This window comes from Lethenteron reissneri, chromosome 50, assembly GCF_015708825.2.
Source record: "Lethenteron reissneri isolate LAM-NWPU_2019-01 chromosome 50, ASM1570882v1, whole genome shotgun sequence".
In the NCBI taxonomy this organism is placed as follows: Eukaryota; Metazoa; Chordata; class Hyperoartia; order Petromyzontiformes; family Petromyzontidae; genus Lethenteron; species Lethenteron reissneri.
In genome coordinates, this window is record NC_083828.1 from 1622126 (window position 1) to 1646837 (window position 24712).

The following is a 24712-nucleotide window of genomic DNA, read 5'->3' on the forward strand; positions in this document are numbered from 1 at the left end:
GTGTGTGTGCGCGTGTGTGTAAAATGCATTGCGGGTAAGCAATGTGTGTGTGTGCGCGTGTGTGTAAAATGCATTACGGGTAAGCAGTGTGTGTGTGATGAGTTATGTTTAGCACAAACAGAAGAATGTGCAGCTGAGTGGACCAGCGCTGTCATGATCGGCCTCTGTGAAGGAGGCTCGTGAAGGACGCTACTGGGCAGTTGGAGGCAGTCGCCCTCCAACAACAACCTAGGGCGGAGGAGTGACGCTCACAACAACGAGTGGAGCGCCGGGCGGATAAAACGCAGCAAATTGGCACAGTGGGAAGCACAGGCGGTGCATCTGCCGGTCACCTCAGTCAATCAACCCATGGCACCTGAGTCTGTCCCGTGGTCTTCAGCCAGCGAGCCTTCGAGACTTCACGTGCCCTCAAAGTGCACCTAGCCTGGCACGAGCGCCGGTGGTGCCGTCACCGCGGACGGCTGTTGTTGTTTAGACCAAGGGTGTCGTTACCTTCGCGGCAGCAGTGGGGCAGCGTTCAGATTGTTTTACTCAAATGCTGAATCTAAGAACCACACAATGACAAGCGGCCAGCGACAAACAGCTCTGTGATCCACGGTGCAATCGGCAACGTGAGTTAATGATTGCGTTTGCTGCACTGAGCAAGCGAGTTTATTGCTGTTGAGAGATGGGGGAGGGATAGTGATGATGATGGTGATGGGAGGAGGTAGTTCCGGAGTGGGGCAGTGAGAGGAATAAAGCAGAGAGTGAAGTGGGGTGACCTGCAGTGAGGTGTGTGAGTGTATATGTTGGACTTCTTTCGCACCGTACGTAGCCAACCATGCTAATCGGAGTGGGTGTGTGAGTGTGTGTTCTGTATGAGTGAGTGCGAGTGAGTGTGGGTGAGTGAGGAGTCAATGAATAAGTGAATGACAGTGTGATTGTTAGTGAGTTCGTGACAGTATGAATACATGAGTGGCATTGAGTAAGTGACAGTGAGTGAGTCTGAGTGGCAGTGTGAGTGCGTGACAGTGTGTGAGTGTAGAGTGAGTGACTGAGTGAATGGCAGTGTGAGTGAGTGAAGAGTGAGTGACAGTGTCAGTGAGTGACTGTGTGAGTGACTGTGAGTGACTGAGTGACTGTGTGAGTGACTGAGTGACTGTGAGAGTGACTGTGTGCGTGACTGACTGAGTAACTGAGTGACTGACTGAGTAACTGAGTGACTGAGCGAGTGACTGAGCGAGTGACTGAGCGAGTGACTGAGCGAGTGACTGAGTGACTGAGCGAGTGACTGTGTGAGTGAGTGAGTGACTGTGTGAGTGACTGAGTGACTGTGAGTGAGTGACTGAGTGACTGTGTGAGTGAGTGAGTGACTGAGTGACTGTGAGTGTAGCAGCAGCTGATTGCGCCCGACCGCAGAGCCAACACACACACACTACAGTACAGTCCACAATACTGTACACAATCTCGACACGATCTGGACACAGCACTAAAAAGTCCAAACTGGGACCCGGGAAACACCGCGTGGATGGCATCCACAACAAACCCCCAGAGCAGGAACCAAACCCAGACCAAGAGGTCAAACCGGGGTGGGATTAAACAAAATCCCAAACTCGCATACAAAACGCACAGGGGGCTAGAGAGAGGCGAGAGATGCCGCGTGACCGATCCTACTTGCTGTACTTCCTTCCTCGCGCGCTGCAGCCCGGCCGGCAAGCGGCAGCAGCAGCGGCAGCAGCAGCAGCCTGCCACGTGCAGGAGCCAGCGGAGCCGCACCGCCGCCTCTGTTCGACTCCAGGAGCTCGCGTCGGGGGGGCAGTGGGGGCCGGCTGGGGGGCAGCGCAGTGGGGGGCAGTGGGGGCCGGCTGGGGGGCAGTGGGGGGCAGCGCCCTGGGGGGGGGGGCGGCGGTGCCGCTGGGGAGGGGTGGAGGGGGTAAAGGTCTCTTGTGCGATTGCTTCATTATTTAGTTACTCGGTGATATAAACAGCTCTCTGTCTCTCTCGTCTTGCGCGTGTGTATTTAAGGCTATAAACGTGGGGATCTTCGTCTCTGTGCATATTTTCAATGTGGTTAATCCGCGCCGGTTTTAAACATTCAGGCTGCCCTGCCCACGTTCCATCGTGGGTTTAACCGGACCGGATTGCAGTTGAGAGGAGATGTGGACACAGTCCCATCGGTGAGCCACTTCGGCAAGCGTGGCAGCTGGTTTCATGTAGTCACCGCATGCCCAGCCACCGCATGGCCAAGCAGCTTCTCTTCGCCGGATCGAGAGGGATAGACGGGCACTGCACGGCCTAAAAACAGAGATGGAGCTGATGCGGTTACAGAAGGATGTGGGGGAGCTGATCGGACTTGCCGATGACTGGTGCCAGCGGTGTCAAGATCGGCCTCTGTGGAGGAGGCTCGTGAAGGACGCTGCTACTGGGCAGTTGGAGGCAGTCGCCCTCCAGCAACAACGGAGGGCCAGAGGAGCGACGCTCACAACAACGAGCGGAGCGCCGGGCGGCTAAAGCGCAGAGAGTTGGCACAGTAGGGGGCACAGGTGGTGCATCGGCCAGTCAACGCAGTCATCTCAGGCAGTCAACCCGTGGCACCTGGGTCCATTCCGTGACCTGCCAGCGGGCGTTCGACACTTCACGTGGCCTCAAAGTGCACCTAGCCTGGCACGAGCGCCTTGGTGACGTCACCGCACCAAGGTGGTTATTGTCGTGGGAGTGGGGGCGGTTAGCGCGCTGCTCGACGAACCTGGCATTCACCTGAGCTCCATTTGCATTCACGGCCAACACAAGCAGTGGTTATCTGCGCCGGTCCTGGGCTTTCCCCTTGGTCGACTCAGCCTCAAATGAGGACTTGGTTGCAGTGTGTCAAATTCACCACGAGGGAGACAAAGGTGGCCGGGTGTGTGGTGGCCACCCACCGCCCCCCTTGTGTGCCGTTCTGGCCTCCATAGGTGCTCGCTAACAGCACTTGCCCCAACAGTCTGTTAAGGCTACACGGGGGAACTTTGTCTTTGACACGCAAATGGGACCTCGCGAACTGGCGTAACGACGTCTCGCGCGGTGCTGAATAAGGAAGCGACGCACCAACGATAGGAAACCAGATTTTCTGTTCCTAACAAATGTAATAACAATATATAAACACACACACACACGTCTTGTAGACTTATTCACCCACGAAATAACGTTCTCAAGAGCGGGCCTGCCTCAGCCGCCATACACACTGGGCTTTTATTTTAAGATGTTTTCAGCCAATTAATGAGTTGTTTATTAGACATGCGGAGGGAACCCGGAGCACCCGGAGAAACCCCACAGGTGCGAGCGAGGGGGCAACACTCTATCCCCGTACAGATGGAAATGGATGGCGAATTAGTCCGCTTGCTGCACCGCCTTCTCCTGGCGAGCGAAGGGTATACGCATCTCCTCGACGTCCACGGGACGGGAGTTTCACAACATGATCCGCCAACCCTCGGAGCTGCTGCCTCCACGGGGCTGGATTAGAGGCAGCAGTCCACGCGCAGCGGCGTAGCAATCACTGTCCCGGCAGCAAGAGTTGCTTGCAACCTCGGAGATGCAACGAGATCCCAGGAAGAGACACTCGGAGAGATATCCCAGTGCCGACAAGTTGCGTGCAAATGATTCAAGTTGCAAGCAACTTGCCTGAAAATGACTCAATTGGGATCACACGGCAGCGGCAACAGCAGCAGCAACAGCAGCAGCAGCAGTAACAGCAGCAGCAGCAACAGCAGCAGCAGCAACAGCAGCAGTAACAGCAGCAGCAGCAACATCGCCCCCCCCCTCCCACTACTGTGAAAACTCGGCAGGACCCTCCGGACAAGGAGTCTTGAGACTCCATAGCTGTCAGCCCATACGGTTTCGCCGTATTCTTGTACAGGGAAATTGAGTTTCCAGGTCCATACGGCGCACAGCCGTTTCAATGCGGGCAACATAAATGTGTCTCTTTGTTTGTGTTTCTCCCTTGTGATGGGACTTTGTGGGATGAACATTGAGATTTGTAAGGGCACGGGTTGACCAATAATGTCTGAATTGGTCTGTAATAAGGCAGGGCACTGATAAGGGGTTGACAGGTATGAGACTCGGTGAGGCTTTCCCTGGGTAAACTCGCGGATTTATAATATTGTTTTAATTATCGATGTTTATCGTCGTTCTTGTTGTTATTATGATGATGATGTAACCGGGACGTGCAAAGTCACGGAAGGACCAACAGATTTTCGAGGACGATTCCGTGGAAACAAGGGACAGGTGGCAACATGAGCCAAGGGGTCACGTTAAGATCACGCGCGGTGGCTGAATATACACACGGCATTGAACGAGGCGATTCACATCGGCATTGTTGTTTTGAAGACTGCCATTCACGCTGACATTATTGTTATGACCAATGTGATTCACATTGGCATTATTGTTCTGAACAATACGATTCACACTTTCATTGTTGTTCTGAACAATGTGATTCACATCGGCACTGTTGTGTTTTTACAATGTGATTCATACTGACATTGAAAAAGAGCTGCATAGCTCATTGATTCCTCCAGTCTAAATAAAGATTCGGATTATTGTTGTGAACAACATCATTCACTCTTTCATTGTGGCTCTGAACAAAGAGATTGACTGTTACGACTGTTCTGGACAATTTTACTCAAACTGGCGTTGTTAACAATGTGATTCACACCGGCATTGTTTTATTAACAAAGACTTTACGGTCATGGGTGTTCTGATCAATGTGATTTCACACTGGCATTGTTTTTCTTAACAAAATAATTTACTGACATTTTGTTCTAAAGAATGTGATTCAAACTAGTTATTGTTATTAACAAAGCGATTCACTGTCATTGTTTCAAACAATGCAATTCGCATTGGCATTATTGTTCTGAACAAAGTGCTTCCCACCGTCACTGTGTTCTGCACAGTGCTTCCCCTGTGATATTCTTGTTGTTCGGAACAATGAACAAATTGAATAATTCACACAGTCATGATGTTCTGAACAATTTCATTTGCACACACAAACTTCTCACACACCAGATTCACACACACACACACACCCCACTCACCACACAAACTGCTCACACCCACCACACTCACAAACCAAACACACTCCTCACACACACCATTAACACACACAGCCATGCCAACTCACACTCGACCCACGTACACCCACTCACCCATAACGCACTCTCCCACACAACACCCACTCACCCTACTCGACTCACTCCACTCATGCCCACCCAATCACCATTACACACACACACCGGTCCTTACCAGCTCACACACGGGTTCCCATCAGCGTGGCCCTCTGCTCTTCGTCCTCGCCTACTGTGGCAGTCCGGGGACTCCGGTACCGGTCCAAGACCCCCGACAATCTGGTGGGACCGCGAACACCGCAGTCCCCACGTCCGCTCAGGAGGATTTCCTCCCGCAATTGAGCCCGGCTTGGGTCCCACGCGGTGGCGACCCCCGACGGGCCATACCAAGTGTCCCGCTCACGCGAGGGGGGTGGGAGGGGGAGATTGTTTCTACCGGACCCGGTTTAAAATCCCCCAGGTTCAATACAGTTCCCGATAATTTCTATATAATTAATCGATATTATATATTGGTTTTAATCACGTGAATTAATGCTGTGTTAAATTAATTTTAGTTCGGAAAAGAAAGTTGTTGAAATGGGTGCAAGATCCGGGTTGTTAATCATTAACTTCCTACTCCGAGATCCCTCCTGCCTCTCCCCTCTTCCGTGGTGTGTAGTGGTATAGGCCATGTAAATTGCTCTTAAGCCATTTCCATTGACTTCAATTGACATCCATGAGCAGAACTTTGTCTTCTGTCCAGAATCTGTATTTAGACTGCAGGAGGAATCCCATGAGCTATGAAGTATTATGGGCCGTCCATAAATGACGTCACGCGATTTTGGACGATTTTTGACCCCCTCCCCCTCGTCACACGGCGTCACAAAAAGTCAGACCCCCCCCCCCTCCTCAAATATGACGCCACAAAGCTCTGCCCCCCCCCCCAATAAAACATGCTTCAAATCGCTTTAAACTATTGTCATTGTAGTGCGTATTTGATGTGGCGCTGCACTCTGATGTTGTAGGAGAAAACATTTATAAAAAGTCAGTTTAATTAAGTAGAACGTGTTGTCTATATTTATTTAAAGTTGCGCGTTTTCTCACCCCCCCCCCCCCCCCCCCCTCGTCACACATCTTCACAAATGTCTTACCCCCCAACCCCCCCCCCCCCCCTAAGTGCGTGACATCATTATTTGGACGGCCCCTTGTACCCAACGTTGGTTCAGCGTTGGCCCAACGTTGCATTGTGATTCGAAACGTTGGCCCAAAGATGCCCCCACGTCCCATGTACGCTGGGCGTCAGGCTTGTATCAACTGGTCCTGGATCACCAGACGTTCATGCAAGAGCAAACTACAAACTCGGGATCGTGAGTTCGATTCTTGGCCACGGCTACCATCAGTGGGTGTGAGACCTGAGCCTTTCCAACTCCATCAACCCGCACTGAACCAGCGTGGTGAAGTATGGTCAAACACCCCCCCCCCCCTGCACTCTATCGGGTCTCTCGTGCCCCCTGGTCTCTCTGGGCAGTGGTCTCACTCACAAGTTCCGAACTCTCCTCACATTATGAGACGTTCGGAAAGTAAGACGCACCCAAGACGCTGTGCACGGGGTCAATAGAACCACACGGACGGAGGTGCTCACACGCACACAAACCGGATTGTAAGACGCACCCCAACGTTCGCTCACAAAATACGGCAATACACAAATGTACACACACACACACGTACACACGTGTGTGTGTGTGTACGTGTGTGTGTATATATATGTGTGTGTGTGTACGTGTACATGTGTGTGTACATGTGTGTGCTGGGGTCTCCTCGTGTCTCCGTGTCTCATTCCATGTCTCCCCCGCCCCCCACCCAAGCCGCCCCCCGTGTCTCACTCACTCACTCAGTGACTCTCAGTCTCTCTCCGACTCCCCGCGTCGCCCCCCCCCTTGACCCCCCCTCGTCCCCCCCCCCTTGTCCCCCCCATGTCCCCCCCTTGCCCCCACCTTGTCTCCCTTTGCCCCCCCCCTTGCCCCCACCATGCCCCCCCCTTGCCCCCACCTTGTCTCCCCCCTTGCCCCCCCTTGTCTCCCCTTGTCCCCCCCCTCTTGCCCCCCCTTGTCCCCCCATCTTGTCTCCCCCCCCCTTGCCCCCCCCGTGCCCCCCTCTTGTCCCCCCCCCTTGTTTACCCTTGTCCTCCCCCCTCTTGCCCCCCCTTGTCTCCCCCCCCCTTGCCCCCCCCCTTGCCCCCCCTTGCCCCCCCCGTGCCCCCCCCGTGCCCCCCTCTTGTCCCCCCCCCTTGTCTCCCCTTGTCCCCCCCCCCCCCCCACCGTGTCTCCGCCTTGTCTCCCCGTGTCTCTCCACGTGGTGGCGATGTCGCCCCGCGTTTGGGATGAACGGAACTGGCGAAAGAGCGAAAGAGAAAGAGGGCGTGGGGAGAGGGGGGAGAGAGAGAGAGGGGGAGTTTAAGAGGGAGAGAGCGTGGGGAGAGCGAGAGGGGAGAGCATAAGAGGGAGAAGGGGGGGGGGTATAAGAGAGAGAATGGATACTGAAGAGGGGAGGGGAGAGAGAGAGAGACAATAAGGGGAAGTGAAGGCGGGAGAGGGAGAGTGGAGAGGGAGATTGGGGAGCTACGGGGAGGGGGGGGAGTTCGGAGAGGCAGAGAGAGACGAAGGGGAGGCGAGGGGGTCGAGGAAGGGAGAGTGAAGGGGGAGAGTGAAGGGGGAGAGAGTGAAGGGAGAGGCAGAGAGTGGAGGGAGAGTGGAGGGGAGAGAGACAAGGGAGAGAGACACACTGCACGGAGCCGCGCCCGGATCAATTGCCTCCTCGGTGGGTACGAGACATCACACAACCACCACCATTGTAAGCTCATCACTATTGTTGTTACCATCAGCGACATATCATGATCATAATTAGTTCCCATCAACATCATCGCCAGCGTCTCGTTATCAGCAGCAACAGCAGGAGACCATTAGTAGCATCGCTGCAGCAGCAGCAACAGCATCATCATAACCATCATAACCATCACAACCATCATAACCATCACAACCATCATCATAACCATCACAACCATCACAACATCATCATAACCATCATCATAACATCACAAACCATCATCATAACCATCACAACCATCATCATAACCATCACAACCATCATCATAACCATCACAACCATCATCATAACCATCACAACCATCATCATAACCATCACAACCATCATCATAACCATCACAACCATCATCATAACCATCATCAGAACCATCACAACCATCATCATAACCATCATCATAACCATCACAACCATCATCATAACCATCACAACCATCATCATAACCATCACAACCATCATCATAACCATCACAACCATCATCATAACCATCAGCAGCATCATCATAAAGGGCAACATCAGTAAGGGCAGCTGCGTGCGGGTGATTGTGCATCAGCCGTCACAGCCTGAGATCAATCACAATTCATCATCAACAATAATCGCGAGAATGATGGTCGTGTTGCTACAGTATATATGTAGACTGTATTGACATGGCACACTGTATGTCATGCCATTATCACCATTCATCACCACCAACACCAACCACCCACATCCCCATCATCACCACCATCACACCTCCACCCTCCCATCATCATCGTCGTCATCACAGCTCCCTCCATCATAATCAATAGCCCCATCATCATCACCACCTTCATCACTCTCACCCTCATCATCATCACTGCTATGACAATCGTGGCAATATCAATTACCATCATTATCACACCACCCCCATCACCATCATCCCATCCCCATTATTACCCCATCTTAAAAATTATCCCGCATGACCATTATCACCATCACCACCATCATAACACCACCATCATCACCACCATCACGCCTGCCGCATCACCACAATGACTATCACACCACGCCCATCATCACATCACCATTATCACACCCGCATCACCCTATCACCATCACCACACCCCCATCACCATCATCACACAATCATCACCATCATCACCACCATCACACCCCATCATCACCATAATCACACCCCCATCATCCCATCAACACCATCATCACACCCCCGTCACCCCCATCATCACACCCCCATCATCACATTCCCATCATCCCCATCACACCCCCACCATCATCCCCCCCCCCCCATCACACACCTCCCCATCACCACCCCCATCATCACATCCCCATCACACCACCATCACACCCCCATCACCACCCCCATCACACCCCCATCACCACCCCCATCACACCACCATCACACCCCCATCACCACCCCCATCACACACCCATCACGCCGCCGTGGCCACGGGTGGCGATGAGCGCCGTGGGTGAGGAATGCGGAAGGCCCCATTGTGAGAGGCGAGGGCGGGGACACGAGTCGTCCCCACTGCGCTGCTGCTGCTGCTGCGTCTCACGACTCAACACCATCACCACCATCATCATTACCACCACTCCTCAACAACACCAACACCACCACCATCATTACCACCACTCCTCAACACCACCAACACCACCACCATCATTACCACCACTCCTCAACAACGCCACCACTAACCACCACTCCTCAACAACACCATCACCACCATCATCATCACCACTAACCATCACCACTCACTCCTAACCACCACTCCTCAACACCAACAGCCTCATCTTCATTACCACCATCATTATTACCACTCATTACCACCACTCCTCAACACCACCAACACCACCACCAACACCACCACCATCATTACCACCACTCCTCAACAACCCCACCACTAACCACCACCACTCACCACTCACCACCACCACCACTCACCACCACCACTCCTCACCACCACCACTCACCACCACCACTCACCACCACCACCACTCACCACCACCACTCCTCACCACCACCATCACCACCCGCTTGGTTCCCTGCGGGATTCGCTCGGGGGACTCTTCTCGTCGGGACGCCGCCACCACCCCCCCCCTGGTTGGTGCCGGGACCCCCCTGGGGGTCTCATGGACCCCCGGGGTGGGACCCCCACGGGGGTGTGGGGGGGGGGCCCCACGAGGTGTGGGGGGGCCCCCGAGGGGGGGTGTGGGGGGGGGGACCCCCACGGGGGTGTGGGGGGTGTTCAGTGCCACGGGGTTCGGCTCCGGGTTTCGCAATGGGCGGCCCCGCGTTGAACGCGGCCTTGAGACTTGTGTTGTGTTAGTGCTACACTAGTGTCATGTGTGTGTTACACTAGTGTCATGTGTGTGTTACACTAGTGTCATGTGTGTGTTACACTAGTGTCATGTGTGTGTTACACTAGTGTCATGTGTGTGCTACACTAGTGTCATGTGTGTTAGTGCTACACTAGTGTCATGTGTGTGTTACACTAGTGTCATGTGTGTGTTACACTAGTGTTATGTGTGTGTTGCACTAGTGTGTGTTAGTGTTACACTAGTGTCATGTGTGTGTTACACTAGTGTCATGTGTGTGTTACACTAGTGTGTGTTAGTGCTACACTAGTGTCATGTGTGTGTTACACTAGTGTGTGTTAGTGCTACACTAGTGTCATGTGTGTGTTACACTAGTGTGTGTTAGTGCTACACTAGTGTCATGTGTGTGTTACACTAGTGTGTGTTAGTGCTACACTAGTGTCATGTGTGTGTTACACTAGTGTCATGTGTGTGTTACACTAGTGTCATGTGTGTGTTACACTAGTGTGTGTTAGTGCTACACTAGTGTCATGTGTGTGTTACACTAGTGTCATGTGTGTGTTACACTAGTGTCATGTGTGTGTTACACTAGTGTCATGTGTGTGTTACACTAGTGTCATGTGTGTGTTACACTAGTGTGTGTTAGTGCTACACTAGTGTCGTGTGTGTGTGTGTTAGTGCTACACTAGTGTCATGTGTGTTTCACGAGTGTGTGTTAGTGCTACACTAGTGTGTGTGTGTGCTCTGTGTTAGTATGTTGTGTTTGTCACAGTTGAGAGCGTGTTAGTATGTTGCGTTTATTACAGAAGTGTGTGTGTGTTAGTATGTTGTGTGTATTACAGTAGTGTGTGTATGTATGTGCTGTTAGTGCCTGCTACATTAGTGTCGTGTTAGTATGTTGTGTTTATTACAGAAGTGTGTGTGTGTTAGTATGTTGTGTGTATTACAGTAGTGTGTGTATGTATGTGTTGTTAGTGCCTGCTACATTAGTGTCGTGTTAGTATGTTGCGTTTATTACAGAAGTGTGTGTGTGTTAGTATGTTGTGTGTATTACAGTAGTGTGTGTATGTATGTGTTGTTAGTGCCTGCTACATTAGTGTCGTGTTAGTATATTGTGTTTATTACAGTAGAGTGTGCACGGGGCGTGTGTGAGTGTCGCGCGTGTTGGTACAGTGTGTTGGTACAGTGGTTCAGTGTGTTAGTGTAGTGTGTTGGTACAGTGTGTTGGTACTGTGTAGTGTGTTAGTACTGTGTAGTGTGTTAGTACTGTATAGTGACTATACAGTACTAACACACTACACAGTACTAACACACTGTACTAACACACTGCACCAACACACTGCACCAACACACTGCACCAACACACTGCACCAACACACTGCACTAACACTACACAGCACTAACACACTACACTAACACACTACACAGTATAGTGTGTTAGTGTAGTGTGTTAGTGCTGTGTAGTGTGTTAGTACTGTATAGTGTGTTAGTACTGTGTAGTGTGTTAGTGCTGTGTAGTGTGCTAGTACTGTGTAGTGTGCTAGTGTAGTGTGTTAGTACTGTGTAGTGTGTTAGTACTGTGTAGTGTGTTAGTACTGTATAGTGTGTTAGTACTGTGTAGTGTGTTAGTGCTGTGTAGTGTGTTAGTGCTGTGTAGTGTGTTAGTACTGTGTAGTGTGCTAGTACTGTGTAGTGTGTTAGTGCTGTGTAGTGTGCTAGTACTGTGTAGTGTGTTAGTGTAGTGTGTTAGTGCTGTGTAGTGTGTTAGTGTAGTGTGTTAGTGTAGTGTGTTAGTGCTGTATAGTGTGTTAGTGCTGTATAGTGTGTTAGTATTGTGTAGTGTGTTAGTACTGTATAGTGTGTTAGTATTGTGTAGTGTGTTAGTACTGTATAGTGTGTTAGTGTAGTGTGTTAGTACTGTGTAATGTGTTAGTGTAGTGTGTTAGTGCTGTGTTAGTGCTGTGTAGTGTGTTAGTACTGTGTAGTGTGTTAGTTTAGTGTGTTAGTACTGTGTAATGTGTTAGTGTAGTGTGTTAGTGCTGTGTTAGTGCTGTGTTAGTACTGTGTAGTGTGTTAGTGTAGTGTGTTAGTACTGTATAGTGTGTTAGTGTAGTGTGTTAGTGTGGTGTGTTAGTTTAGTGTCAGACGATGTCCCGGGGCCTAATTCCCCTTTGAAGTTCAACACAAAGAGTGGAGTGGTCTCCACAGACACGGCACTCCATTGTGTGTACGGCGTGTGGTGTGTGTGTGTGTTGTGCTGTGTGTGTGTTGTGGTGTGTGTGGTGTGTGTGTGTGTTGTGGTGTGTGTACAGCGTGTGGTGTGTGTGTGTGTTGTGGTGTGTGTTGTGCTGTGTGTGTGTTGTGGTGTGTGTGTGGTGTGTGTGTGGTGTGTGTTGTGCTGTGTGTGTGTTGTGCTGTGTGTGTGTTGTGGTGTGTGTTGTGGTGTGTGTACAGCGTGTGGTGTGTGTGTGTGTGTTGTGGTGTGTGTACAGCGTGTGGTGTGTGTTGTGGTGTGTGTTGTGGTGTGTGTGTGGTGTGTGTGTGTGTGGTGTGTGTGTGTGTGTTGTGGTGTGTGTACAGCGTGTGGTGTGTGTGTGTTGTGGTGTGTGTGTGTTGTGGTGTGTGTTGTGGTGTGTGTGTGTTGTGGTGTGTGTGTGGTGTGTGTGTGTGTGTGTTGTGGTGTGTGTACAGCGTGTGGTGTGTGTGTGTGTTGTGCTGTGTGTGTGTTGTGTGTGTGTGGTGTGTGTGTGTGTGGTGTGTGTGTGTGTTGTGGTGTGTGTACAGCGTGTGGTGTGTGTGTGTGTTGTGGTGTGTGTGTGTTGTGGTGTGTGTTGTGCTGTGGTGTGTGTGTGTTGTGCTGTGCTGTGTGTGTGTTGTGCTGTGCTGTGTGTTGTGTGGTGTGTGTGTGTGGTGTATGTGTGTGTTGTGGTGTGTGTGTGTTGTGGTGTGTGTGTGTTGTGGTGTGTGTGTGTTGTGCTGTGGTGTGTGCTGTGGTGTGTTGTGTGTGTGGGTTGTGCTGTGGTGTGTGCTGTGTTGTGGTGTGTGTGGTGTGTGTTGTGGTGTGTATGTGGTGTGTGCTGTGTTGTGGTGTGTGTGTGGTGTGTGTGTGTTGTGGTGTGTGTGTGTTGTGGTGTGTGTGTTGTGGTGTGTGTGGGGGGGGATAGAGCGTTGCACCCTCGCGCACGTGTGGGTCTCCTCCAGTGGCTCCGGTTTCTCTCCCACGTGTAATAATAATAAACACGAGTCGTCGTCGATTGGCTGAACACGTCTTAAAATAAAGAAAACCAATGCAGCAGGACCTCCTGATGGACAAATAAGCAATTTATAAAATAAGCGTGTGTGTGGCCTGTTAACAGCCCCACGCGTGCACACGCCCTGCGTTGAGCCATATAAGCTACTTGCACAAGGCCTGTCTGTGTGTTTTAACTTGCCCCAACAGCCTGTTAAGGCTATACGGGGGATCTTTGTCTTTTGGATGAAAGTGTGTGTGTGTGTGTGTATTTACAGTGTGAGAGGTTGTGCAATTACAACTGTGTGAATTTATTATGATGAATAATGAGTTGTGTTTGAGTCGAGAAGTGGGACACGGGTGCGTGAAACGCCTTTGATACAAATGCCAGGGCAATGGTGCATGTGTCAGGGTATTGATACATGTTCTAGACCACTTTTAGAAGTGCAAATCCATTGGTACACATGCCAGGCAATTGGTGTATTTAACAGGGCATTGCTACACTCCCAGGACATTACATCCATGCCCCTTGTGCATTCTGGACACCACTGCCCCCAGGCAGCACGGAGGAGAAAATCCGACGTGGGAAGCGAGGCCTCTGGACGGGAAATTAACCGGATGGGAGGAACAGGGATCACGGGGGTGAGGGGGCGGTCGAGGGGGGAGACTGGAAGGGAGGAAACAGCGAGGTCCATCGATGGGAGCTGAGTTGTCCCTGGGAACTGAGTCTCTGGAAGTTGAGTTGAGACCCTCCTCGATGTGAAGTTTATTTGAGATCAAAGGAGTTGAGACCCTGGGAGTTGAGTTGCCTTAGCCGTGTGATTGGCTGCAGGGAGCCGGGCCGCAGCGCGTGGCTGCATGGATCTCGAGTGAATTGGCGATGCCCATGGGGTGGAACGCTGTTCGCTCTGCTCGAGGGAGAGCGTGGCAGAGCTACAGAGGAACGGACCGAGAAAGTGAGAGAGCGAGAGATGGTGCTCCTCGTCAATACTGTAATGCGAGCACCCACGTGTGATGAGATGTGATGAGATGTGATGAGATGTGATGAGGTGTGACCTTGCTCAGCCAGGTCAGGTCGTGTAGCGGAGAGGATGAGGGTTCTGTATTGGACAAGATGAGGGTTCTGTATGAGATGAGACGGGGGTTTTGTTTCGGATGGGATGAGGGTTGTGTATCGGATAGGACAAGGGTTCTGTCTCGTTTGAGACGAGGGTTCTGCATCGGATCGGACTGGAGGGCGCCTCTGTGCGGTGGCGAGCTGCGTGGCACTGCGCCCAAAACTTTGTGTTCACACGTCCCCCCCTCCCCACCCCTCCCCAGGACGGGGCTGTTAATGAGAAACAGGCCTCAAGCCGTGGGCCGGGTTGAGCCCTCGACGCAGCCGAGCCTGGGATGTTGCCCCCCACTCCCCCTCCCAGCCCCCCCCCCCCCAGCAGTGTCAGCCCACTGCTGGATAAGTGTGGCTCGTTGGGGGTTTCCCGTCTTCGAGAGGCAGCGTGTCGGGGGGAGGGCGGCCACCGCCGTTGTGAAGGGGACCCCGAGTGATGGAGCGCCGAGAAGCTGACGCGTCACAGCCTCTGCCTCGGTGCATCGGGTTAACCAACTTGGCGCGCCGGCTCTTACCTACCACGACGTCACCGCCGCCCGGTGATCCGTCACCTCGTCATCACTGTGCATCTACTAAAGTGACCCCCACGTGCCGCCCTCCCATCTTCACCCGCAGGTTGACAGGATGGCTACTCGCAGGACGGTGCCGGGCCGAGGCCAGGATGTGGACGCGGAGTCGATGCTCAGCGGACTCTCGGCGGACGAGCTCAAGCAGCTAGCGGAGGATCTGCAGGACATGGACCCGGACGTGAGACGCCGGGGAGAGACGCCGGGGACCCAGACATGAGACACGGGGAGAGAGGCACGGGGAGAGAGGATCTGCAGGACATAGATCCGCATTAAAGTAGTTAAAGATCTCCTGACTTAAATTGAAATGGCTACGCCATTGTGTGCTGGCATCATGATCCAAATTTGCCAAGAAAAATAATCAACCACAGCAGCTATGATCGCCCCCTATTGGCTGACTAATGCCGCTTGCAGGCCAGGTGCTGAGTCACATAGTGCAGCACAGGGACATCTGCCACTGGGGGTGCTCCTTGGAAATGCATTGAGATGAGATGCCAGTCGCTTGTCGCGTGTGAAGCGTTCTCAGAGACGCCACCGACATGGAGGAGGGTGGCTCCGTCTAACACTGCTACTCGGTCTCATCGTTATTACCCATAAACCCCACCAACAATCGGAGGACGGAACATTTGCTTGTTACCTCCCTCTCTTGCCTCGTCCTCCCTCTCGTCTCCATCGCCTTCCTCTCCTTCATCTCCTCCCTCTCCTTCATCTCCTTCCTTTTCTCCCTCTCCTCCCTCTTCTAGAAACGTGCATTTAGACTATTCGGCTGCTCTCCATTTCCACATGATAAGCCACTTCATTGAGCTATTATTTGTGGCCAGGTCACTTTTGACAAATAAATATGTAGCTCAGTGGGCATTACCTGGTAGAAGAAAATAAAAATAGTTTCTAGTTTTCTCCTCCCTCGCATTCCTCTCCTCTCCCTCTGTCCATCTCCTCTTCCTTTCCTCCCTCCCCTCCCTCACCTCCTCCTCCCTCTCCTTTCCTCCCTCCCCACAGAACGCGCTGCTCCCCGCCGCGTTCCGACAGAAGGACCAGACAACAAAGGCACCGGCGGCGCCGTTCAACCGCGAGGAGCTCCTGCGCTTCCTGGAGACGCAAGCGCGGGAGCACCGTGACCGCGAGGACCTCGTGCCCTTCACCGGCGAGAAGAAGGGTGAGGGGAGGAGGGGGAGAGCTGGGAGAGGAGGAGGAGGGGAGAGGGAGTGGAGGAGGGGGAGGGGAGGGGAGGGCCTGGGCTTAATTATAATGACCATCACAACCAAGTGGTGTCACTGCATGCAAACTTAATGATGTGGTTGCAAGATAATTACGAAAGATGGAGTCGCTATCCCCTATGCCTGTCGGGATGGGCACGGGGGGAGGCGAGAGGGCGTCCCCGTGAGTTACGGTTACGATCGCGGGAGGCTGGGGCTGCTCAGAGGCGATGATTCTCGCTCGGTGATAAATCGTGGAGCCGGGAGCAGCGACGCGGAACGTAGAGCGCGTGCCGACCATGCCGTGCGTGTCTGTGTCGGTGCGTGCATGCGTGTGCGTCGACTTGTGCACACGTGTCTGTGCGTCGACTTGTGCATGCGTGTCTGTGTATCGACACGAATGTGCGTGTCTGTGCGTGGTGGCGGCGGCCGTGTGGAGTACACATCAGCAATGAGGAGACAAAGGCGGCTGGCCGTGGTGCCGTCCACCCATCCCCTCCTTCTGTGCGATGTGCCACGCTGGCCTGGACAGGAGGGTGCTGCTATATTGGGTTTTAATTAGAAGATGTGTTTCGGCTAATTAGTGATGAGTGTTTGTTATTATTATACAAGTGGGAGGAAACCGGAGCACCCGGAGGGAACCCCTCCGTGCGCGAGAGGGCAACGCTCTACCTCCTCCTCCTCCACACAGATGGCGTCAGTCCACGTGCTGTGCCACCTTCTCTGTCGGCGTAATCGGGCGAGAGTGTGTGAGCGCCTCATTTGAGGCCGAGTCGACCTAGGGGAGGGCCCAGGAATGGTGATGCCCCTACACACGGCAGCAGAAACGTCCCCCCCCCCCCCCACCCTGCGTAACCTCGCCAGGAACCCCGTGAAGAATGAGTTGTGAGAGCCTCCAAGGTTTCCCCGGAGTACATAGCCTCGCTCATCACCGCACGGAATGACGGACAGTCGGACAAAGTCCACGTATATCAGTGGGCGAGTATCTGGAGGCACTTTGCACTTTGACCCCTGCCACCCCCCCCCCTTCTCTAATTCCCCCCCACCGCCACCCGGCGCTCACCTGTGCACAGGTAAGGAGTTTGTCCCGAAGGTGAAACCAATGCCGGTGGAGGAGAAAATGGCACTGGACCCCGAGCTGGAGGAGGCTCTGTCCGGAGCTACGGACGTGGAGCTGTGCGACATCGCTGGTCAGCGGCACCCCAACACGTCGCACCATACACGCACACACCCCGACACGTCACACGCACACACCTCGACACGTCACACACACACACCCCGACACGTCACACACACACACACACACCTCGACACGTCACACGCACACACCCCGACACGTCACACACACACACCCCGACACGTCACACGCACACACCCCGACACGTCACACACACACACCCCGACACGTCACACACACCCCGACACGTCACACACACACACACACCTCGACACGTCACACACACACCCCGACACGTCACACGCACACACCCCGACACGTCACACACACACACCCCGACACGTCACACGCACACACCCCGACACGTCTCACACACACACACACACCTTGACACGTCACACGCACACACCACTAACACGTCACACGCATACACCACGACACGTCACACGCACACACCACTAACACATCACACGCACACACCCCAATGTGTCGCACCGCACACACCACGACACGTCACACGCACACAACACGTCACACGCCACACACCCCAATGTGTCGCACCGCACACACCCTGACGACGGCTGTATGTACGCATGCGTGTAAACACACACACACACGTACACACACACAAATACCACGCATGCATTAACCGTGTGTGCACATGACAGCCATTCTGACCCCTACGCTGCCTTGTGCCCCCCCCATGACCCTCGTGTACCTCTGTGACCGAATGACCTAATGACCCCGTGGTGACCCTGTGACCCCTACCTCACCCGCAGCCATCCTGGGCATGCACACCCTGGTGAGCACCCCGCAGTACTACAGCGCCCACAAGGGGACGAGCCACGCGGACGGCATCGGCAGTGAGTTGCATCATCACCCTCATCGTCCTCATCACCCTCATCGCCCTCATCGCCCTCATCGCCCTCATCGCCGTCACGCCGTCACGCCGTCACCATCGTCGCACGGCCTGCACGCAGGGCCGAGTCACATGGTGTCGCACAGGGACCGCTGTCGCTGGGGGTGCTCTCTTAAAATGTGTTGGGATTTAGATGCGAAGCAACTCATTTTGAGCGACTGAGACGTAATTTTTTTTGCATGAATGCAAAAAAAATATTATTTATGTACGCACGTGTTTGTGTGCGCATGCGCACACAAGCGCCTTGGTGGCGATCGGCAGTTGGGTTTGTGTGTTTGTGCGTACACGTGTGTGTGTGTGTGTGCGTACACGTGTGTGTGTGCGTACACGTGTGTGTGTGTGTGCGTACACGTGTGTGTGTGCGTACACGTGTGTGTGTGCGTACACGTGTGGATGTGCGTACACGTGTGCGTGTGTGTGTGCGTACACGTGTGGATGTGCGTACGCGTGTGTGTGTGCGTACGCGTGTGTGTGTGCGTACACGTGTGTGTGTGTGCGTGCGTACGCGTGTGTGCTCACATGAGTCTGTGTGTGCTCACATGAGTGTGTGTACGTGTGTGTGTGCACAGGTGTGGTGCGTGCCGAGCCCATGCGCCCCATGCCCGAAGAGCCCCCCAACCCCACGGACGTGGAGGCGACGCTGCAGCGTATCCGTGACAACGACCCCCGCCTCCAGGAGGTCAACCTCAACAACATCAAGGCAAGCGGCCCCCCACAATCACAGGGCCCCCCCCCCCACCATAACAGGGCTCCCCACACTCGGTGTCTTCTCAGCATGACTGGAGGGTGATTCGGTGTGACTAAGGGGGATTTACGGGTGAATCTGAAACAAGAATGCCTTGGGTAGACTTGAAGCCGACTCAGAGGTGACTTGATGGTGACTTGATGGTGACTTGATGGTGACTTGAATCTGGCCGCTCGACCCCACAGAGCATCCCGATCCCAACGCTGAAGGATTACGCGGAGGCGCTGAAGAGGAACACCCATGTCGCGTCGTTCAGCCTCGCGGCCACACGCAGCAACGACCCCGTCGCCCTGGTGAGGCCCCCACCACCTCCTGAGCGCTCCTCACCTCCTCGCCGCTCCTCACCTCCTCGCCGCTACACACCTCTGCTCTACCCACCTCTTCCCCTCAACACCTCCTCACCTCCTCACACGGGGCAGCTCGGATCACGTGATCTCCCGGTTGGTCTGCCCTTGCATCGTTGTCCCGTTTCCTCTCCTCGGCATCTTCGCGATCCTCTTGACTCCTGTCCCCGCCAACTCCCCCGTGCCCCCCACCTTGCCCCAGGCACTGGCGGACATGCTACGGGAAAACCGCGCGCTGCGCAGCCTCAACGTGGAGACCAACTTCATCACAGGCAGCGGCATCCTGGCCATGGTGGAGGCGATGCACGAAAACGACTCGCTCAGCGAGCTCAAGATCGACAATCAGGTGGGGCGCGGGGAGGGGGGTGTGGGGGGACGGGGATTGGGGGTAGTGGTGGCGATGTGGGTGATGTTACAGAGGCCGCTGATGGTTGATGTAAAGATGTTGGTATTGTTGATGATGATGTTGGCGGTGATAGTGCTGATGTTGGTGTTGGTGATGTTACAGAGGCAGCAGCTGGGGAACCACGTAGAGATGGAATTGGCTCGCCTGGTGGAGGAGAAGCCGACGCTGCTGAAGCTGGGATACCACTTCCTGCAGCAGGGGCCCCGCACGCGGGCAGCAGACGCAATCACCCGCAACAACGACCTGAGTGCGGAACACGCACCGCACACGCACCGCACACGCACCGCACACGCACCGCACACGCACACTTGCCCACACACCCACGAATGCGCACACACCATAACTCAAGTATGTCAGGTGTCTGTGTTTTAATGTTTGTATGTGTGTATGCAATCTAAGTTTTTGTCGCGAGGGGTGGTGGCGCAATAGTTAGTGCGCTGCTGTACAAACCCAGTGACCTGAGTTCAATTCCCGCTCACGACCAATAAGTGGCGAAATATCTAAACTGGTTCTGGGCCTCCATGAGGTGAACTCCACCTTTAAATGGGTACTTGGTGCGGTGTGTATAAAACATCAGCAGCAAGGTGCGGTGCTGGTGGCCACCCACCCACCCACCCGTGCCCCATGCCGGCCTTTGTAGGTGCTCGTCACGTACAAGTCTGTTGATGGCTACACTTGGGATCTTTGCCTCTTCTGCAGTTCGACAGAAGAGGCTGGAGGGGTGAGACACGGCCATCCACGGAGAGGACAGCTGGGCCACGGCCACCCTGGGCCAACACCGCCAGCCCAGGTCCCATCTCCTCCAGGTCCACTGTCCTGGCCCCCCTCCCCAGCTGCGATCCCCTCGCCCGCCCTCCCGCCAGCACCACCACCACCCCACCCGCCGCCACCCTCCCCCTTGGTGCCACCCGCACTGGAGTCGGCACCGTCGAGGTCACGTGACCTCGTGACCCCAGCCTCGCCTGGACGGGGACCAATTGACGCGATGACGATTGGGACGTGACAGCTCTCCTTCCGCCCCCCACCAGCTTCCACCACCCATGGCCCCCCCTCCCCCGGCCTCCCGTGATTGATCAATCTTCCACGACATTCGAAGTGATAACAATTCGGCCGAAATTACAACCATTACCATCGTGATGCGATGGTTAAATCTTTCATCGTAACCATCATCGTCATCACCGTCATCATCGTCATCATCATTGGTTTACAACTCGAACATTCCTGACCAGCCATCAAACCTGGGGACAATTCCACGGATGTCCTCACTTCGGTCCAATCCAACCGTGCTCCAGGTTTTCCAGATAGAAATCCGTGGCAGCTCTCTACCCCGGCTATGTTTCCGTTACATTCCCACGTACAATTCCCGCGGCGGTTCGAAATCCGAGGAAGCTCCAATTTTTCGCTCCAAGAAATCGTGATCCCTTTTTTTCCCGACCTTCGGAGCCTAAAAAAGGTGCTTCCGTGGATTTCCCACGATTATCCTCGCCGGATGGGAGCAGCACCTTGTTGCACGCGTCGGGGCCTGCGCCAGGCTTCTCCACGTGGTGTAACCGTCGCCGTTGTCGCCATCGTCATCGTTTTGATATTTTGTTGCCGATGAGGCCGGCGGTTGCATGTTTTGTATCGTTTTGCTAGGGGTCATCTTAATCGCGTTTTTCATTCTCGGGGTGGGTTTTTGTCTTTTTGTGTTTACGTGAGAGTTCCGCCGTCCTCTGCCATACATCGCCGCGTCGCGCTGCAAACGACGTGCGGACGTCGTCGTCGCCGCCGCCGCCATATTAACGAGGTCGGGGTCGAGTAACTGAAGGGTCGCCACTCCGTCCTGGTGTTCCCCCGGATCGCGTCGTCGCTCGTGGACAGGAAGAGAGGCGGCCGCTGCAGAGCTGGCAAAGAAATCTGTCGGTCTTCCCTCGTAACATCAACGCTCGCGGTTATTGTCCCCTGTGTAGGAATATTGACAGTAATGCGACACCACTCGAGGCAATCCTACCTACAAGTACCATATTCTCCAGAGGCCGACAAAGACAAAGGTCCGCCGTACAGCTTTAAGCAAACTTTTGGGGAAAGTACCGTTAGCGGGCACTTGTTGAAGGCCGGCACGAGGTGGGTGGAGGTTGCCAGCGCTGTGCCCGACCGCCTTTGTCTCCCCAGTGTTGATGTTCCATACACTGCACCAGCTACTCATTTGAGGCCGAGTCGACCTAGGGGAGGCCTCCGTCATCGTCATTGGGTCATGTGAGCGGTAATTGGAATTGGGGGGGGTAGGGGTCTCCCAGGTTTTAAGCGCCGCAGTGGCAAGCTGCTAACCGCTGTGCCACCGCTCACTGCGCGTCCAAATCTGGCCACGCACACCGCTCTCGCAGATTAAGTCGCGCCCCCAAGTTTGGCTTTCAAATGCCGGAGGGATGTCGTGCGTCGTGTGACCCCGGAGAGTACGACAGCTCCTCTTCCTCTGCTATCGCCAGCGAGATCCTCCTGCTCCTCCAGCGCCCGATTATTGTGCGCGTGCGTGTGTGCGTGCGTGTGCGTGCGTGCGGGTGCGTGTGTGTGTGTGTGCGTGTGCGTGCGCGTGTGTTTGCGCGTGCGTGTGTGCGCGTGAGTGTGTGCGTGCGTGTGTGTGCGTGTGTGCGTGTGTGTGCGCGTGTGTGCGCGTGTGTGCGCGTGTGTGCGCGTGTGCGCGTGTGTGTGCGTGTGTGCGTGTGTGTGTGCGATCTCGGTGGCTTGACAAGGCGAGCCCAGAGGACCTCGTGGCCTCGACCTCGTCCGTCCCCGACAACGATGTAGGCGGCCGGCACCCCCCCGCCCCCCGCCTGTTTTGAGCGCGAGAGAGAGAAGTGGAGAATTCAGCAGAGTTAGGCGAGTTCTCAGGGCAAGCTAGGAGACGCAAGTGTCCATGCATTGAAGCGCAGGTGGGTAGAGGTGGGGGGGGGCTCGTGACAACGCCCCCCCCGCCCCCCCCCCCCACCCCGCGTGTAACCGCCAACTTGACGTGCGTGGGACCCCCGAGCGAGGGGGTCCCCTTGGTGTGATTCACCCCCCCCCCCCCCCCACTTATGCTGGGCCTCCTCTGGGTATTTTAGGTCCCCCTAAAAGGTAGGCGGGTTCCCAGGTATGACCGTTGGGTGTCGAGGGCTCCCCCCCCTCCCCATAGATAAGACCCCACCCCCGTGGAAGTGAAGCCAGCCCCCCCTAGATTATAGCCCCTAGGTGTGGGTCCCCCCCCCCCGTCCCATTTTTTTAAACAGCCCAAGGTGTGACGCCCCCCCCACTCCGCGCTCCCAATATTCGTGTGTGGGTCTACCCATACTTCACCGCAGGTGTTGGGGAGCAGCCTCCCCCCCCCCCCCCCCCCCCCCCCCACGTTTGTGGGGGGAGGGGTGCAATGAATCGTGGCTCTTTATTTTTGCTTTGGGGAAGTTCACGGCTACAGCAAGAATCCGGGTGACGTCACACTAACGCATTCCGGTGACGTCACCACACATTCTGGTGACGTCACCAAACATTCCTGAGCTATGCACCCCCCCTCTCAATCCCCCCCGCCCCCCTCCACGGGGGAGGGGCGGGGTAGGAACTCGACCCCCCGCCCGCCCCAATTCGCCATCTGACGAATTGTGGGGCGGGTTTTATTTTTTGGCCATACTTCACCACGCTGGTCAATGCGGGTTGGGGGGTTTGCGTGGGAGCATAGAAGTACAGCGCTACCTGCCCTGTGTTGTCCACCATATCGCCACCCCGCCCGTTACATCGACCCCTGATATACGGTGTCCCCCCCCCCCTGGCATGGGAGTCTGGACGACTGAAAGTGGTCCTTCACGCGACTCTCAATACACAAGCCTCTCTCTCATTCGTTCATTGCAGTCTCATTCGTGAAGTCGTGCGTGAGCCACCTGTGCTACAACAAACAAATAAAGTATCGGTCATCGTGAGCACGGAGGACTCAGAAGTGTGCATTCGCTTGCAGAACGATTTGAACCGAGGCCTCGAGCCTCGTTTGCAGGAGCGTCCTGCTCACGTGGGGGGGGGGGGGGGGCATGGTCGTACACAACAACAACCAAAGATCCCCCGTGTAGCCTTTAACAGGCTGTTGGGGCAAGTGCTGTTCGCGAGTAGACAGAACGGTACCACGCCCGGCCGTCTTTATCTCCCCCAGTGCCGATGTTTTCACACTACCAGGTAGTCATTCAGTGCTGAGTCGACCTAGGGCGAGGCCCAGGGACCGATCACTGATATTGGCCGTTGACGATATTGAAACAACTCGGGTCGCCGAGTTCATTGGCGAGTGCGCTCACCACTGCGCCACCGCTCTCCGCACACGCACACCCCTAATCACACGTTACTCAAGTCTCTTGCACAAACACGCTCAAAGCACGTGCACACATCCAGTGTAAACTACACACACCTCGTGTTACATAAACACCGTAGACACACAGACTCCCTTTATAGCCTTTATCAGAATGTTGGGACACGTCCTGTCGGCGAGTAGCACCTATGAAGACCAACACGGCTCACGAGGGGGTCATGTGATCAGCTGCTGCTGCTGCACATACAAGAAGCCTCGCTGGTGTTGGCCGTGAGCGGAGATCTCACTCGGATCGCCGGGTTGTGAGCGCGACCACAGCACTGCCCCTCCACGCACCGCACGCACAAACAATAGTTACGGACTTTACCAAAGCGGGCAATGCGACGTTAAAGACCCAGTGGCATCACCGGCGCGGCGATGAACACGAGCGGCGATTCCCGTCTCCACCCGTCGCGTGAACGACCCCGGACTCGCTGCTGCTGCTGCTGGGAGG

General features: G+C 54.6%; 1 protein-coding gene across 3 annotated transcripts; it reads left to right on the plus strand.

Moving 5' to 3' along the window:
• The first annotated feature begins 7739 nt into the window (after positions 1–7739).
• On the plus strand, positions 7740–23845 carry LOC133355084 (tropomodulin-1-like). 3 transcript variants are annotated; one of them, XM_061572379.1, is made up of 10 exons: positions 7740–7871; positions 15182–15313; positions 16132–16288; positions 17402–17518; positions 18285–18368; positions 18994–19124; positions 19355–19462; positions 19716–19859; positions 20022–20166; positions 20619–23845. In XM_061572379.1, the coding sequence occupies exons 2-10, from the start codon at positions 15191–15193 to the stop codon at positions 20642–20644; spliced, it is 1035 nt and encodes a 344-aa protein (XP_061428363.1). In that variant the 5' UTR covers positions 7740–7871; positions 15182–15190; the 3' UTR covers positions 20645–23845. The 3 variants fall into 3 exon arrangements, with proteins under 3 accessions (XP_061428363.1, XP_061428364.1, XP_061428362.1); XM_061572380.1 differs by having other exon boundaries at positions 7780–7875; XM_061572378.1 differs by having other exon boundaries at positions 7828–7904.
• Positions 23846–24712: the final 867 nt, after the last annotated feature.